Source organism: Capra hircus, chromosome 14, assembly GCF_001704415.2.
Source record: "Capra hircus breed San Clemente chromosome 14, ASM170441v1, whole genome shotgun sequence".
Taxonomy (NCBI): Eukaryota; Metazoa; Chordata; class Mammalia; order Artiodactyla; family Bovidae; genus Capra; species Capra hircus.
Genome location: NC_030821.1, coordinates 81,591,258 through 81,608,437, shown reverse-complemented (window position 1 = coordinate 81,608,437; position 17,180 = coordinate 81,591,258). Strand labels below are relative to the sequence as shown.

General features: G+C 52.4%; 1 protein-coding gene across 7 annotated transcripts; it reads left to right on the top strand.

The window, feature by feature from the left end:
* On the top strand, positions 7,344–16,969 carry ZNF7 (zinc finger protein 7). Of its 7 annotated transcripts, none has more exons than XM_018058790.1 (6): positions 7,344–7,460; positions 7,930–7,982; positions 8,840–8,884; positions 9,326–9,452; positions 11,166–11,279; positions 12,537–16,969. In XM_018058790.1, the coding sequence occupies exons 2-6, from the start codon at positions 7,959–7,961 to the stop codon at positions 14,318–14,320; spliced, it is 2,094 nt and encodes a 697-aa protein (XP_017914279.1). In that variant the 5' UTR covers positions 7,344–7,460; positions 7,930–7,958; the 3' UTR covers positions 14,321–16,969. The 7 variants fall into 7 exon arrangements, with proteins under 7 accessions (XP_017914279.1, XP_017914278.1, XP_017914280.1 ...); XM_018058789.1 differs by having other exon boundaries at positions 11,163–11,279; XM_018058792.1 differs by having other exon boundaries at positions 7,385–7,460; positions 8,515–8,884; positions 11,163–11,279.

Genomic DNA, 17,180 nt, shown 5'->3' with positions numbered 1-17,180 from the left:
CATGCGATCACAAAGAGTCGGACACGACTGAGTGACTGAACTGAACTGAACTGAAAAGATGATGCTGTGAAAGTGCTGCAGTCAATATGCCAGCAAATTTGGAAAACTCAGCAGTGGCCACAGGACTGGAAAAGGTCAATTTTCATTCCAATCCCAAAGAGAGGCAAAGCCAAAGAATGTTCAAACTACTGCACAATTGCACTCATCTTACATGCTAGCAAAGTAATGCTCAAAATTCTCCAAGGTAGGCTTCAACAGTACGTGAACTGAGAACTTCCAGATGTTCAAGCTGGTTTTCGAAAAGGCAGAGGAACCAGAGATCAAACTGCCAACATCCATTGGATCAGAGAAAAAGCAAGAGAATTACAGAAAAACATCTACTTCTGCTTCATTGACTACACTATACACTAAAGCCTTCGACTGTGTGGATCACAACAAACTGTGGAAAATTCTTCAAGACATAGGAATACCAGACCACCTTACCTGTCTCCTGAGAAACTTGCATGCAGGTCAAGAAGCAACAGTTAGAACTGGACATGGAACAACAGACTGGTTCAAAGTTGGGAAAGGAGTACGTCAAGGCTATATATTGTCACCTTGCTTATTTAACTTGTATGCAGGGTTCAGTTCAGTTCAGTTCAGTCGCTCAGTTGTGTCCGACTCTTTGCGACCCTGTGAACTGCAGCACACCAGGCCGCCCTGTCCATCACCAACTCCCTGAGTTTACCCAAACTCATATCCATTGAGTCGGTGATGCCATCCAACCATCTCATCCCCTGTCATCCCCTTCTCCACCCGCCCTCAGTCTTTCCCAGCATCAGGGTCTTTTCAAATGAGTCAGCTCTTCGCATCAGGTGGCCAAAGTATTGGAGTTTCAGCTTTGACATCAGTCCTTCCAATGAACACCCAGGACTGATCTCCTTTAGGATGGACTGGTTGGATCTCCTTGCAGTCCAAGAGACTTTCAAGAGTCTTCTCCAACTGATGATGCAGGGTATATCATACAAAATGCTGGGCTGGATGAAGCACAAGGTCAAATCAAGATTCCAGGGAAGGAAATCCCACCTGCAGAGCATCACTGAGCACCTCCAGCTGTATTAGCGCCATTGGAATAATAAACTCAACATGGTGGTGAAAAAAAAAAGATTGCACAGAGAAATATTAATAGCTTCAGATAAGCAGATGACACACCTTTATGGCAGAAAGCAAAGAGGAACCAAAGAGTCTCTTGATGAAACTGAAAGAGGAGAGTGAAAAAGCTGGGTTAAAACTCAACATTCAAAAAATGAAGATCATGGCATCCAGTCCCATCACTTCATGGCAAATAGATGGGAAAACAATGGAAACAGTAGCAGGCTTTATTTTCTTGGACTCCAAAATCACTGCAGATGATGACTGCAGCCATGAAATTAAGAGATGCTTGCTCCTTGGAAGAAAAATCTATGACCAACCTCAACAGCATATTAAAAACAAGAGACATTACTTTACCAACAAAGGTCCGTATAGTCAAAGCTATGGTTTTCCAATAGTCATGTACTGATGTGAGAATTGGCCCATAAAGAAGGCTGAGCACCGAAGAATTGATGCTTTTGAACTGCAATGTTGGAGAAGACTCTTGAGCGTCCCTTGGACAGCAAGGAGATCCAACCAGTCAATCCTAAAGGAAATCAGTCCTGACTTATCATTAGAAGGACTGATGCTGAAGCTGAAGTTTGATACTTTGGCCACCTGATGTGAACAACAATTAGAAAAGACCCTGATGCTGGGAAAGATTGAAAGCAGGAGGAGAAGGGGACGATGGTTAGATGCTATCACTGGCTAGAGGGACATGAGTTTGAGCAAGCTCCAAGAGTTCGTGATGGACAGGGAAGCCGGGTGTGCTGCAGACCACGGAGTCGCAAAGAGTCGGACATGAATGAGCGACTGAACTGAGCAGAAACAAAGACCCAGAAGGACTGCCCTATATAAGGGATTTACATCACCTCCTTACTGCGCTCCTCCTCACTCAGGAAGCCCACACTCCTCTCCAGGTGTGTGTCTCTGCCTAGTTTCTGACTTACTGCGCTCCTCCTCATTAGAGGGCATGTTCATGCTGTTTCTCTCCGGGTGTGTATTTCTGCTCTGCTTCTGTCTTGAATAAACATCGTTTCTCTGTATGCTTTCTCATACATTTTGCTGTGTCTCTAATAGACTTTGTACCTGTTTTTACAGTTTTCGCCTCCTTGAAACATTCTTATTTTCAAATGGAGGAAAGAGGCAGAGTCACTCTAGTTCTAGCCTCTAGCCCCTGGTGGTCTGGTGGTTAGGACTCCTGGTTTTCATCCAGCCCACCCAGATCCAATGCTGAGGCAGAAAACTAAGATCTCTCTTCAGAACTGCTCACTGCTGTTTCCAAGCTCAGTATTAAGTATATGCATACTGTTGCGCAACCATCACCACCATCCATCTCCAGAACTCTTCATGTTGCAAAACTTGGGTGGTCACATGGTAATTCTATGCCTAATCTTTTTACAAACCCCCATATTATTCTCCACAGTGGCTGCACCAATTTACATCCCCACCAGCAGCATAAAAGTGTTGCAGTTTGTCCATATCCTTGCCAGCACTTTTTCTTCTCTCTCTTTTTTTTTTTTAACAGTAGCTGTCCTAATGGGTATGAGCCTTGACTTTTTAAATTTGCAGGATACTGAAAGGAAGAAGCTTTCCTCTGGGAAAAGAACCCAAAGGCACTAGTGACAATCTGGTGAATGAATTTTTTGAAAAGTGCCTCTCTGAATCCCACTTCAGCCATATTTTTCCATTTATCGGCTCCATCTTGATGAAGCATGAATCCCTGTCCTGAGCAAAGGACGTGTTTCATTTCTGGAAATTCTGTTTTTCAGCTTTTATCTTCATTTGAAGAAAAGTAAGATTGCTGACCCACAGGTTAGTTGGTCTTCAAACAAGTTTCTACTGAGCATGTGAGGTCGTTGTTGAGCCCAGGAGAGTGAGGCAGAATGGAAACCTCATGGGCCCTGCCTTCAGGGATTCAGTTCCCAGTGGGAAAAAATGTTGAGTACAGGGACTGAGCCAGACAGGAATGGGTGATGACAAGGCCTCTCTATGCTGGACACACACCTGGGCCCGCGGCCCACCTCCTCAGGCCACCTCCAGCACCTCGTTCATTTTGCTCTTTGGACCCTGAGCCCCTGACCTTAGATATACTTTCCTAGGAGACTCAGGGAACTTCTGCTTCTGTTCAGGGTTCTAGGGTCTCCTGGTTCCTCCTGCCAGCTTTTGCGCCAAGCAAGGCTAGGTCCAAAAGGCATTCCTAGAGATAGCAAAGGAACACTTAGAGCTAGGCGTTGACACAAACCAACCAATCCAGAGCCCACACTTCTATCTTTTACAAGACTCTCACATCACACCAGTGCTTCCCTGTCCTAAGTCACACCAGGGTCAGGTATCAGATCACTGGAGATGACCCAGTAGCCTGCAGCCTGCTGAAAATTTTCAAACACACAGCCCTAATCTACCTCAGGGTCCTTGCCCTGCCTTGCCCATTCCTCTCGCAGAAATCCCAGCAAAGGCTCTTGGCCACCCCTTCCCTCCTCTCTTTCTCTTCCTGACCAACTCAGTGCTTCCCTGTGTGGCTAGGGAAGCAACTGCCTGATGTGCTTGGTGTGCCCTGCCTCCTCCCATTCCTAGACACCTGTGAGTATAAAAGCCCACCTGCATTTCTGACATCTTCAGTTCAGTTCAGTTGCTCAGTCATGTTCAACTCTTTGAGACCCCATGAGCTGCAGCACGCCAGGCCTCCCTGTCTATCACCAACTCCCGGAGTCCACCCAAACCCATGTCCATTGAGTCGGTGATGCCACCCAGCCATCTCATCCTCTGTAATCCCCTTCTCCACCCACCCTCAGTCTTTCCCAGCATCAGGGGCTTTTCAAATGAGTCAGCTCTTTGCATCAGGTGACCAAAATATTGGAGTTTCAGCTTCAACATCAGTCCTTCCAATGAACACCCAGGACTGATCTCCTTTAGGATGGACTGGTTGGATCTCCTTGCAGTCCAAGGGACTCTTCTCCAATACCACAGTTCAAAGACATCAATTCTTTGGTGCTCAGCTTTCTTTAGAGTCCAACTCTCATGTCCATACATGACCACTGGAAAAATCATAGCCTTGACTAGACAGACCTTTGTTGGCAAAGTGATGTCTCTGCTTTTTAATATGCTGTCTAGGTTGGTCATAACTTTCCTTCCAAAGAGTAAGCGTCTTTTAATTTCATGGCTGCAATCACCATCTGCGGTGATTTTGGAGCCCCCCCAAATAAAATCAGCCACTGTTTCCACTGTTTCCCCATCTATTTGCCATGAAATGATGGGACTAGATGCCACGATCTTAGTTTTCTGAATGTTGAGCTTTAAGCCAACTTTTTCACTCTCCTCTTTCACTTTCATCAAGAGGCTCTTTAGTTCTTCTTCACTTTCTGTCATAAGGGTGGTGTCATCTGCGTATCTGAGGTTATTGATATTTCTCCCAGCAATCTTGATTCCAGCTTGTGCTTCTTCCAGCCCAGCATTTCTCATGATGTACTCTGCATATAAGTTAAATAAGCAGGGTGACAATACACAGCCTTGACATACTCCTTTTCCTATTTGGAACCAGTCTGTTGTTCCAGGTCCAGCTCTAACTGTTGCTTCCTGAACTGCATACAGGTTTCTCAAGAGGCAGGTCAGGTGGTCTGGTATTCCCATCTCTTTCAGAATTTTTCACAGTTTATTGTGATCTACACAGTCAATAAAACAGAAATAGATGTTTTTCTGGAACTCTTTTGGTTTTTCTGACATCTTACCATCCCTGATTAAAACAAAATCCACATACATTTTAACTCAGTAGGAGATTCCTGAGTGTTCAGGGATAGTGACAGCCTTCAGCGGCTCTGTCCCACTTCACTGAATGTGTTATTTCCCTGTGCCATCTACTAGACCACAGAAAGTGGCCTTGGAAACACATCTCTTTAAAAATATATATACATATTTTATCCACACATCTTGTGGAATCTTAATTCCCCAATCAGGAAGTGAATCTGTGTGCTCGGCAGTGACAGTGTGGAGAACTAACGACGGGATTGCCAGGGAATTCTTGAAGATAATTTAATTATTGATTGATTGATTTTTGGCTGTGCTGGATCTTCGTTGCTTTTGTGTGGGCTTTCTTTAGTTGCAGCAAGCCTGTCTACTCTTCTACTCTTCATTGCCATGTGTGGGCTTCTCATTCTGGTGGCTTCTCTTGTTGCGGAGCACAATCTCTAGGCACGTGGGCCTCAACAGTTCTTGTACCCCAGGTTCAGTGATTGTGGCACACGGGCTTAGTTGTTCCGAGGCATGTGGAATCCTCCTGGACCAGGGATCAAATCTGTGTCCCCTCCCATCCACTGCACCAACAGGGAAGTCCTCGAAAATAACTTTCAAGCGTGGCTTTGCCCCTGGGAACACTTACAGCACAGAATCCTAATCCCAAGATGGAAATAGCTGGAAAGTGATTTGGGTTTGCCCAGAGAAGAGGCACTGTGAACATTTAGGGGACCATGCAGGCCCCTGGCTGTTAACAGTCTGTTTGCTCAGTGGGTCCAAGGCTCAGTGAGGATTATGGAACTCAGGTATGGAGGCCCTGTAATGGCCTGCAGTGGACAGACACAGTCTCCTTCACCCTGCTCCCAGGTAGCACCCTCAGCACCCTGGTCCCCACACCTCCCACACTGCCCAGGTGTCTGCCGGGTGGACACTCTGGGCCAAACTCTTGTGGCAGCTGAGGTGGTTCTGTCATCAGTCTTAAGATCCCAGTGTCAGCCCTGGCTGCCCCTCTGGCTCCCTGGGTCAGCCTCACATTGAGTAGGAGTACTCCCCTCACCTTGAGGGGCTAGACTGGGGCCCAGGTTTGCCAGGACCTCCTAGCTCAAGATGGTGCAGTGTGATGACACTCCAGCAGAAGGGGGACCCAGTAGGTCAGGACACCAGTGAGCTCAGGGTGCCTGAGTACTTGGCTAGGGGTTAGGGTTAAGAAGCAGGTGTACACCCAGTCCTTTCCCATTCTCCATTTCTTCATTTATTCATCTTTCGCACAAATGCTGTCAAGAGTTATCAGGGAGGATGTGGAGATGGGAGAGCTGAGAATTATTCGCCATCTGGAGGCATGGGGTGGGAGACCCAGACCACATTGCACAAGCGCCCAGGGAAAAGAGCTGGTTACTCTGAGCATACTAGGTTTTCCCTTCCACCTCCCCTAGGAGTCTGTCCAGGAACTGACTGTCCATCTCCTTCCTTGGGCTGCGCCCATTCACTGGGGCTTTGCCAGGGACCCCAGGGTTTGGATCATCAATGAGGCTGGTGTCAGGGCCCTCCGCTCAACCTTGCCGCTCCAGGGCTGTCCAGTGTGAGAAGTTCCAAGGGCCCGGACTGCACGGGAAGCTGTGGCCTCCGAAGACGCGCGCAGCGTCATCCCCAAAGCTGAGGGAGCTGGGCTGCCGAAGGGGAGGCTCCTGCCGAATCCCGAAGAAGCTGGGGTGCCCTCCCCCTACACACAGGACCGCGTGGGTATGGGAGAATACCCAGAACAGGCTGTCCCAGGAGCCAGACAAAGCTGGGGTGGGAGAGGGCACAGCGAGCAGCCTTGACCTGACACCCGGGCGCGCCGCCCTTTGCCTGAGGGCCCACCGCCTCAGGTCTCTCGGCGGGTCCTAGGCTGTCCTGCTGCCTGGAGCCCCGCGACGCAGCCAGGGACCCCAGCCAGACGTCCCGGTCTAGGACGCTCCTCCTGGTGGTCCTCACCCTTTCTGCAGCCCTCCCAGCTTCATCTCTGGGCTGTCGGTGCCCCCGGCCCGAGACATCTCCACACCAAGGACAGGAACATCTACTCTCTCCACAGGGCTCCTCTGCGCCCCACCTGGCCGCTCGCCCCCGTACTCCACTGGGCACAGCTGGGGCAGCGGCGTCTCTGGAATCCTGGAGCCTGGAACAGGCCCAGCAGGCGCGTTCTGCCCGGCAGCAGCCCGCACACAGAACCCAATGCGGGGACCAGCGGCCCAGACTGTGACCAGAGGTGCGCGGGGCCGGCCCGGGCGACCCTCAGGTCGCTCTCCTCCGGCTTCGTCCGGGTTTGCTCCCCTCCCCTAGGCCACACAGCAGCGGGCCCGGGCCCTCGCTTTCCCTCGGCTCCAGCCCCGCCCTCCTTGAACTGTGACCCCGCCCTTTACCGGATTCCGCCCCGCCCGCTCCGTGCTCTGTCGGTTCCCAAGCTACCTGGCCCCGCCCCTTCTCCGGCTCCCCGGATTGGGGGCCGGCTGGGAACCACCGAGTCGGCTGAGCCTCCGAACCGCCCAGAGCAACCGGAAGTCTGCGAGGCGAGTGGCGGCGAGTGTCCGAGGCCCGTTTCCGGCGTCGTCGCGCTGCTAGAGTCTCTGGCTGGGCCCGGGAGGGTGAGTCGGTGCTGAGGGCGTGGATTAGAGTCGGGGCGGCCCACGTTCTCCTCTCCCCTTGGGCTAAGAGGTCTCCTACCGGCCCCCGCGTCCTCCCGCCTCCGATGCGGCGGGCCCCGCGCTCCCCTGGCCTCTCCGCTGGGAAGCGCTGGTGGAGCGGGCGGCTCTGAGAGCCCGTTGGCGTCGGGTAGGGCGGTGGTCGAGCCTTGTCCGTCTTGGCCGGGAAGAAGCGGGAGGGGTCATCTCACAGATCCGGCCTCGCGGCAGCCTCGTAGCCTCCCCTCCGGTTCTAGGCATACTCCAGCCTGCATACCCATCATCTCCCTCGGGGGCACTCTTTTACCCTCTCTCACTGCTCCTTCAAGACCTAGACTTCGTGAAGGTGGCCAAAAGGGCTATGTCTTGGGATCGTAGGCTGTGTATTTTCTCTTAATTCTGGCTGCTACTTAAAGCCTGTACTTCTCTACAGGGGACCCAGGATCCAGCACTGGGAGGCACATGCCTGCTGCTGGCCAGGCCCAGGTGGGGAACCGCTTGACAGTGGTCACTGCAGTCTGAATCAGCTCATGGCCTAAAGCTTCTTCCCTCAAGCCGCTTTTGGAGTCAGAATCTCCCTTAGGAAGTCCATTTCTCTTTCTGACCTCCCAGGGGGATGCCCGGAGAGGGGTCAGGTTTTTGTACGAGGGTTGGGGTGTGGTCAGGTGTCCCCTCCTCTTCTCCCTGCAGTCCATCTGTCTGGTTCCTGTCTACTCCAGCCACCCGTCACACCATGACTCATCTTGCTGCCTGAGATCTTGCCCCACTGGCTCATTCAGCCCTAGTCTTTCCTGCCTCGGAGGGTCCTTGCCTCTGGACCTTGCACACTCTGTTCCTGCTGCCTACGCGTTCCCTCCCCACCCCCATTAGCACCGAGTTAGCACCTAGGGGAAGTGACCCATCAGACTAAGTCAGAGTTTCCTAGTTTAAATGCTTTCTGAGTCCCTTGTACGTGTGCTGTCATCACAGTTGTAATTTTGGTTTGTTTGCATGGTCAGTTAACTCTTTCCCCCACTAGGCTGCTCCAAGAAGGTAGAGTCCTTGTGTGCTGTTCACTACCACATCCCTATTGCGTAGCCAAGCACCTGGTACACGTGGCAACTATCCATTACACGTTTGTGGAGTAATTCTTCCATGTCACACCCTCCGAAAGATGAATGAAGCTTCGGAGGGCAGATACTGTAGTGCTACGGCTATTTTGGCCCCACCACAAGTCCCTGCCAGAGAACAGTTGGAGTTGGAAGTAAAGGATTGGAGGACGTGGTACCCCCTCGATGAGTTTGGAAGTGAGAGGTTGGGGCCTCCAGGATCGTGACCTCTGACTCTTTGGTAACTGCCAACAGGTCTCTCAGCCAGGACACGTGGATTCCCACGCACCGAGCCTCATGGTAGGAGTCTGACTTCCCCTGTTCCCTCCCTCGTCTTGTGAGGCCCCTATCTGCTCCTCTGGGCACCCACCGTGCCCAATGGGCCTGGACCTAGACCCTCAGCCTCTTGCTGACCCCTTGCCAATCTCGGGTGTGTCCAAGGTAGTGAACAAACCTGCTCAGATTGGGCCTGCCTGAGGCTCTTGGGGGAGGGTTATAGATCCGCATGGTCTGGATCCCGCCCTCTCCTCCATACCGTCCCTCCCCTTGATTTTATTTTATTTTTTGGCCACACTGCACAGCTTGTGCCCCCTACAGTGAAAGCAGAGTCCTGACTGCAAGACAGCCAGGGAATTCCTTCCTTCCCTCGATTTTAAAACCAAAGGGGCCTGGTGACTGTCTCACTCAGCCTTGTGGTCTGTGTACTTGAGACAGCCAGGAGACTGGTATGTGTCCTTTCAGGAGGCTGTGACATTTGGTGATGTGGCCGTGCACTTCTCGCGGGAGGAATGGCAGTGTCTGGACCCTGGCCAGAGGGCTCTCTACAAGGAGGTGATGCTTGAGAACCACAGCAGTGTGGCTGGACTAGGTGAGGCTTTATTCGGACACCCCTACCCCTTCCATCATCGGTCAGCACCCACCTATTTTGGCCTGTGTTAGAAGCTGCAGATCTGGGGGCCATGTGGTCGAGCCCTCCTGAGCTAGGCAGGGGCTTGGGACTGTGAGTCCTTGTGGGTCAGAAGCTGACCCCAGGAGGAGTCTTGGTGAGCCAAGCAGGCTCCCAGGTTTGCATACGTCATGTGATTCAGTGCTCACAGGGTAAGTGGACTTTCTGCCTGAGTGGGTAGAAATACAATTCAAACTTGAAATAGCTTAAACAGCTACTCAGATTTTCAATTTTTCTTGTGTGTACTTATTCACAACACTTCATTTTTAATGTCTGTTATGTTTGTATTTGTTTCCCTTATTTATTTTTGCAGCATTTTTTCACTGTGTTGACCATGATTGATACTGCCATGAGACTCTTGTTTCATCTTTCAGAGACCCAGCTTGTGGGTTTAGGGGGCAGGAGGGGCAGGGCACTCCGTTACTGAGTCTGTCCGCCTTTCTTCCTTCCTCCCTTTTAATTTATTGGGTCTGCTGTGTTGTTTCTTTTCTTTCCTTTTTACCTTTTGGCTGTGCTCACAGTGTAGGTGGACTTCTAAAAGTTAGATAGGTGGACTCTCTGCCTGAGTGAATAGAAATAGAATCCAAACTTGAAATAGCTTGAACAGCTACTCAATCAGGTTTCTTATTGTTTCTTGAGTTTAGTATTTACCTGTTCTGTGTTTACCATTCTTGTTTCTAGTTGGTGTATTTAAAAACATGAAATTTTATGCATAAATATCACTTCAGCTGCATTCTACAAATTTTGACTCATAGTAAATACAGTTGCCACTTACTAATTCATCACATAGTTTCTGGATAGTAATAGCTTTGAGCCACCCATGGTGATTGCTGTTGTGTCCAGCTGCACTTAGATCAGGTGCAGGCTGTTGTATTGTTTCATGGCCTTTGCCCGACCCCCTTTCTGGCTGCCCAGGGACGTTTCTCTGAGAGCAGCACACGTGTGCTTGGCAGGAACCTATTTCCTGTTGAGTGTGGGGTCCTGCTGTCACCTGAGCCTTTGACCTTCTCTGCCTGCTGCCTTCTCTACCCCATGGCTGAAAACCTGAGGAGTGCTCTAACCAGAGGGCTTGACCGGCCCTTGGGTGGGCTGGGAGCACTTCACATGGCTGCCCCACAGCATGGGGGCTACTGGCCCCAGAAGGCAGTTGCCAGGGGGTGCCTGCCAGTCTCCAGCCCTCTGCTGAGGCCCTGGGCTCTGTGTGAGGGCTTGAGGCTGGGGCTGCTGGCTGCTGACTGGGCTTCACATCTTCTGATTTAAAATCCATTTTGTTGGTTGATTTGTTGTTGTATTGTTTCTTAAGCAGCCCTGCCTCTTGGAGCATCCCTGAGGGGACTGAGGGGAGTGCTGGCTGGGCCTGCTTCTCTCCCCGTGGGGGAGAGCTGGCCTGTGTTCTGCAGACTTGGGTGACAGGACTCCCTGGCAGTCCTGGCCCTGTCTCCATTTGCAGCAGGGCCAGAATGGGAGTCCACACGTTCCTCTCTGTCCAGCCTCAGGAGGCAGTAGGTCTGGACAGGAGGCCCCTGTGCTCCAGTAGCCCGCAACCCTTCACTCTGGGGACCAGGGAGAACTGAGCCCCGAGCTACACTCCCAGCCACAATGATGCCATCTCCTCCTCTGCTGCCCCCACAGCAGGATTCCTGGTCTTCAAGCCCGAGCTGATCTCCCGGCTAGAACAGGGGCAAGATCCATGGGTCCTCGACCTGCAAGGAGCAGAGGGGAGAGAGGCAGCCAGGACCACCCGGACAGGTGAGGCTTCTGGGCACAGGAGGGATTCAGGGTCCCCATGCCTGGCGAGGGCTCAGGTGGGAGGCTGGAGGGGGACCCCAGAGGCCATCCATGCAGCTTTGCTGAGCTGCCTGGGTATGCTGTGGGGTGGGCCTAGAGGCGAAGGCCAGTCATGGGGTAGCCTCAGGAGAGACTAAACTACAGAAAAGCAAGGGCATAGAACTCCTGTGCATTATGGCAAGACAGTTTGTTTTTGAATCACGTTTTGTTAGTTTGAATTTTACTAATCTTATTAAGCAAAGGCACACGTGTGACTCTTGAGTAGCTGTTCACCTGCCACTGCCACCCTCCCTCCAGAGTTTCATGGGGTCTGGGTGACCCAGCCTCTCAGATGAAGTTCCAGGGCTGTGTTGGTGTCCTGAAGCTGCTGTAACAAAGCACATAGACTGGAGGCCTACCACAGCTGAGATTTACTATTCCTTAGTTGTGGGGAACCACATGTCCAAGATCAAAGCAGTGTCGTGTCCCCTCTGAAACCTGTAGGGGAGGATCCTCCCTGCCTATTCCAGCTTCTGGTGGCCCCAGGTATTCCTTGGCTGGTGGCCACATCCCTTCATGTGGAGGGCAAGCAGGGAGGTGGGCCCTCTGGAAACCCCCAGGAAGGAGGCGTCGGTGTAGCGCAGTGTAGTCACTGTGGCCACCTGGAAGCTGAGGGGCAGGGCAGCAAGGGATGGACACATCAGTGTGAGTCAGAGGGCAGGACTGGCAGGGGCTGGAGAGAACCCTGCCCAGTGGACAGCTGAGGCCCACCTCTTTTGGACTCATCCCTGTGTGCCCCTTAGCAGCTCTTGTGTCTCATTTTTCTCAGTACAGAACACCCCTCTGTTCAGTTTTCAGCCCCTCTTTCCTCCTTACTCTACTTCCTCTCACAGGCACCCTAACCCTGCCTCTTATCCTCCACCCTTTTGGGCTCACTCTGCTTCTTTGTGGGTTTTTCCTCCTACTCATTCCCTGTGAGATGACCTCCCCTCCACGTAGGAGAGTGGCTCTTTGCAGTCTTCCAGGTATATAGTAACTGAATGAATGCATTAAGCATGAACAGAACCAGATTTTGACCACTGTCAAAAGGCACTGACTTCTCATCGCATCTTTCCAAATGCTCAGTACAGCCTGTCCTGGGAGGGGGCTCAGTCCCAGGGATGGTATGCACCCCCACTCCCCAGTCGCCTTTCTCTGAGCACAGGGGATTAGCCGCAATTTGCTTCCTGTTCATTTCAGATGCTACAGTTGGGACTGATGGTGAGCAGGCCTGTGAGGACATGGACAGTCTTAAATCAGAATCTGGGGGGGTCATGGTCAAAACCTTGCCCCAGGACTTTCCCCAGAGTCCTGGCTTTGGAAACACCTCAGATCCTGAAGTCTGTTCACAGAGACAGCCAAGCTCCCTCTTCCATAAAAACTTCTTGAACATGGGGACCATGGCTCCCAGGAAGGCCTTCGCCGAGGACGAGTTCCAGGGTCATGGTGAGCGGGGAAGCAGTGGCCCCTTGGGTTGTCAGCCTGATCAAAGTCAGGGGTCCTTCCGAAGGTGCGATGTATGTGGCAGGAGTTTGCGATCTCCTTCAGATGTTGCTTTGCACCAGGAAATGAATACCCAACAGAAACCCAACAGATGCCAAGAGTGCCAAAAAAAGTTATCTGATTGCTTTCAGGAGAGACATCTGAGTACCTTGCCTGGAGAGAAACCATATGAGTGTAGGGAGTGTGGGAAGGTCTTCAGGTTGTGCTCACAGCTTACTCAGCATCAGAGGATCCACACTGGAGAGAAGCCGTTTAAGTGCACCGACTGTGGGAAGGCCTTTCGCCTGAGCTCAAAACTTATTCAGCATCAAAGGATTCACACTGGGGAGAAGCCCTACAGGTGTGAAGAATGTGGAAAAGCCTTTGGGCAGAGCTCCAGCCTCATCCATCATCAGAGGGTCCACACGGGAGAGAGGCCCTATGGCTGCCGGGAGTGTGGGAAGGCCTTCAGCCAGCAGTCTCAGCTGGCCAGGCACCAGAGGACCCATACAGGAGAGCGGCCCTACCCGTGCCGGGAGTGCGGCAAGGCCTTCAGCCAGAGCTCAACCCTAGCTCAGCACCAGCGGATGCACGCTGGGGAGAAGCTTGAGCTCCCGAGAACCCCGGAGAGTCCTAGCCTGGGTGCACGTCAGAGGATGCATGCTCCCGAGAAGCCATTTAAGTGTGACGAGTGTGGGAAGGCTTTCCGGTGGGTCTCCCGCCTGAGTCAGCATCAACTGACACACACTGGAGAGAAACCGTATAAATGCAACAAGTGTTCAAAAGCCTTTGGTTGCAGCTCACGACTTATTCGCCACCAGAGGACTCACACTGGAGAAAAACCGTTTAAGTGCGATGAGTGTGGGAAGGGCTTTGTCCAGGGCTCACACCTCATTCAGCATCAGAGAATTCACACCGGGGAGAAGCCGTACGAGTGCAGCGACTGCGGGAAGGCCTTCAGCCAGAGCTCGAGCCTCATTTACCATCAGAGGATTCATAAGGGGGAGAAGCCCTACGAGTGCCTCGAATGTGGAAAAGCCTTCAGCATGAGCACACAGCTCACGATCCACCAGAGGGTGCACACGGGCGAGAGGCCGTATAAGTGCAGCGAGTGTGGGAAGGCCTTCAGCCAGAATTCCACCCTTTTCCAGCACCAGATTATCCATGCCGGGGTAAAGCCCTACGGATGCAGCGAGTGCGGGAAGGCCTTCAGCCGGAGCTCATACCTTATCGAGCACCAGAGGATCCACACTCGTGCCCAGTGGTACCGTGAGTATGGGAGCACCCTGGAGGTTTCCACCCACGCGAGTCGTAGGAGAGTTAATCCTGTAAAGAAACTTCACAAATGTAATGAATGTGAGAAAATATTCAGGTGGCGGTCGCATCTCATTATCCACCAGAGAATTCACACTGGAGAGAAGCCTTACAAATGTAATGAATGTGGCAAAGCTTTTAATAGGAGCTCAAGGCTTACTCAGCATCAGAAAATTCACATGGGCTAGACCACTTACCTTTACAAATGTGTATAAATGTGAATAAACCTACAGCCTTAACTTATTTGAAATGGGATCTTTTACACTGAAGATTTAGAAAACTGGGGAAGATTCAGAACTGCTCTCTTAGGTGTTGAGATTCATACGTGGTGTATGTTTTTGCTGGCATGTTTGACCTTATCCTCTCCAGTAAAGCTCGTGTCTCACATCAGGGTGACACGTGTAGCATTTGAGCTCTCAGAGGGATGACCCTGGACCTTGTGGATGAGACATGAGACGAGCCCCGGCAGCCCCACTGGCTGAGGGGGTGAAAGAAGTCACCTGGGATGCCTTCCTTGGGCCCCAGGTACCAGACTGGTTTCTGCAGCAAGGATGTGTTTGTGCAGGGCTGCTAGGGGGTGCCCGGGCTCCCCTTCTGCTCTCCTCAGCGACTACGCCTCGCAGAGCAGCCCTCCTCTTCGGGGAGGTGCTGGGTCCATGCAGGCACGCCAGGAGCAGCACCCAGGCCTGGGGACAGTCCCTGGCCTGCTGTAAGTCCAGAACCCAATGGCCTCCCCGAGCGTTGTCTTACAGTGGTTACAAGAGTAAAAGAGCAGCCCCGAGGACGCCACCAGAGGCGTACCCTCAAAACACCAGCCCCACAGACCACCAGAACTGGAAGGTCTGCAGGCAGACGCGTGAGCTGGTGCGTTTGCATAGGCCGATAGGTGCTGGAGACACCTGCTCACCAGGATCAGTGTGGGGATGTGGCCTCAACGGGCCCCACAGGTCCCCGGGCAGAGGGCCCATGGGTGCCGAGCACTGGGTGCCAGTGAGCAAGCCCACTCTGCTGGCATTGCCTCCTGCTCAGGTTTTCTCTGCCAGCATGGCCCAGCTTGGGTCGAGTGGTCAGAGCATGTGGCCATCTTGTCACCAGTGGGAGGAACGTGCAGGGAACATCACTGCTCTGGTTGACCGACAGGCTGGGCTGCAGAGCGGCTCCTGGTGCAGCTCAAGGCCTGCGAGCTGCAGGATGAGGCTGACGTGCAGCAGTGGCTCCCACATGACCTAGGGCCCTGGGCTGTGCAGGGGGACTCAGGATGAGGAGTGTCACCAGCTGCTACCCAGGACCACCCTGAGACCTGGCAACCTTTGGCACCATTGACGATAATCATAGGGCAAAGGGCTGTCTCCCATGGAGGGGCCACTTCTCCCGTGTCCAACAGGTGACCCTGAGGACACTTGAGGGTTTATTGCAACAGGACTTGGGTCATGTCACACGTTGTGTTAAGCCCAGGTTCGCCTTGTGTGACCTAGCCCAGTAGCAGCCTGTGGGTTTCTCTCCGAGAACAAGTAGCTGCTCCAGGTGCCTGGAGAGGTTGGGACAGCAGAGTCCAGGATATTCTCAGCAAGTAGACGGGACTCAACCCCCCAGCAGCTCAGCCTGATTGGCTGCTTCCCTGGCACAAGGAGTGTAGGTCGCAGCGCTGTCTTGGGACAAGGATTGCCCCACCTGCAACTTTGGTGTGCTCCTGCCCTGGGTGGGGCTCCGTGCAGACGGTGTGCGCCTATAGCAGCTGTAACCCCTGCTTCACCCACAGCTTGTGTCTGAAAGTCAGTGCAAGAGGGCAGGGACCTCTCCAGACACCAGAGGTTACGTCCCCACCTCAGCTGCTGTGCTCAACCAGGTGGTCACTGCCTTCAGAGCCGGGCAAGGTGGACACCTGTAAGTGGGCCATATCTTAGGCCTTTTGAGCCAGCTAACAGTGGGACAAGATCAAGGTCCTGGGTGGACATGCCACACCCCCACCCTCTGCTGGTGCTAGGAAAGTGGTTTGTCATCGGATGGGCCCTCCCCACAAGGGAGTCCTCCTGGCCACTTCCTGGTAATGATGCGCAAAGGGGTGCAGGGCCTCTGGACTCCAGGGTCTGCGCCACAGGATGCTTGTCTTTCCTGACAGCACTTGCAGGCCAGCCAAAAAGGGCCAGAGGACCCAGCCTTAAACACACTCTAGCACCTGGACTCGGAATCAACATGGTCCTGTTGGGGGCTGGCCCACTGTGTGCCCCGCGGGCCAAATGCAGGCCTGTGCCCACATCTGTGAAGCCTGGTGGTCAGCCTGAGGACGCTGGCCTGGGACCTCCGCAAAACCTGAGCTGGAGTCAGTCTGTAAATGCATGCATGTCTGAGAAATGTAATCACAGACAGCCAAGGAGTCTTCGCCAATGCGGCAGCTGCTTCTGATCTGACAGCCTCCTGGTTTTGCTTCCAGGCCGGTCGGCCGGGCTCCTGACCATGTGGGCTTGGTGCTGCTCACAATCTACATGTGCTTGAATCACCTTCAGAATTTTCATGTCCCCGTTTACCTTGTAAAAGGCCTAAGAACTAGAATGGTTTTTACATTTTTAAATGGTTGGAGGGGGGTGGGGAAAGACTATTTTGTGACATTTGAGAATTATATTGAAATCAGATTTCAGTATGACCAAATAAAGGTTCTTGGAACACAGCTGGCCCTTTGCTTGCAAGGTGCCTCTGTGTGGCAGTCCTGCCTCCAGCCTTTGAGGTATTATTTTTCCACTGTTGTTATGTTTTGTTCACTTAAATGTCCCAGGATAACCAAAAATTCAATAGAAATAAATCTCAAGGCCTACATTGGGTGAGGAGTCTTCTTAGCTGCATCCACGTGAAAACGGTTTGTGGTATTTGTGTGTCACCTGATGACGTTGCATTCAAACGGCTGCTGCATGGGTTTCAGATCCCAGAGCACGGAGAAGTGTCTTCGTACTTGTGTGTGTGTGCTGGGAGGAGAGGAGAGGGCTGCCTGCCAGGTGTGGGAATTCTGGACTGTTCAATCCTACTTCCAAGCTGTATTTCCCAGTTGGGGTTTCA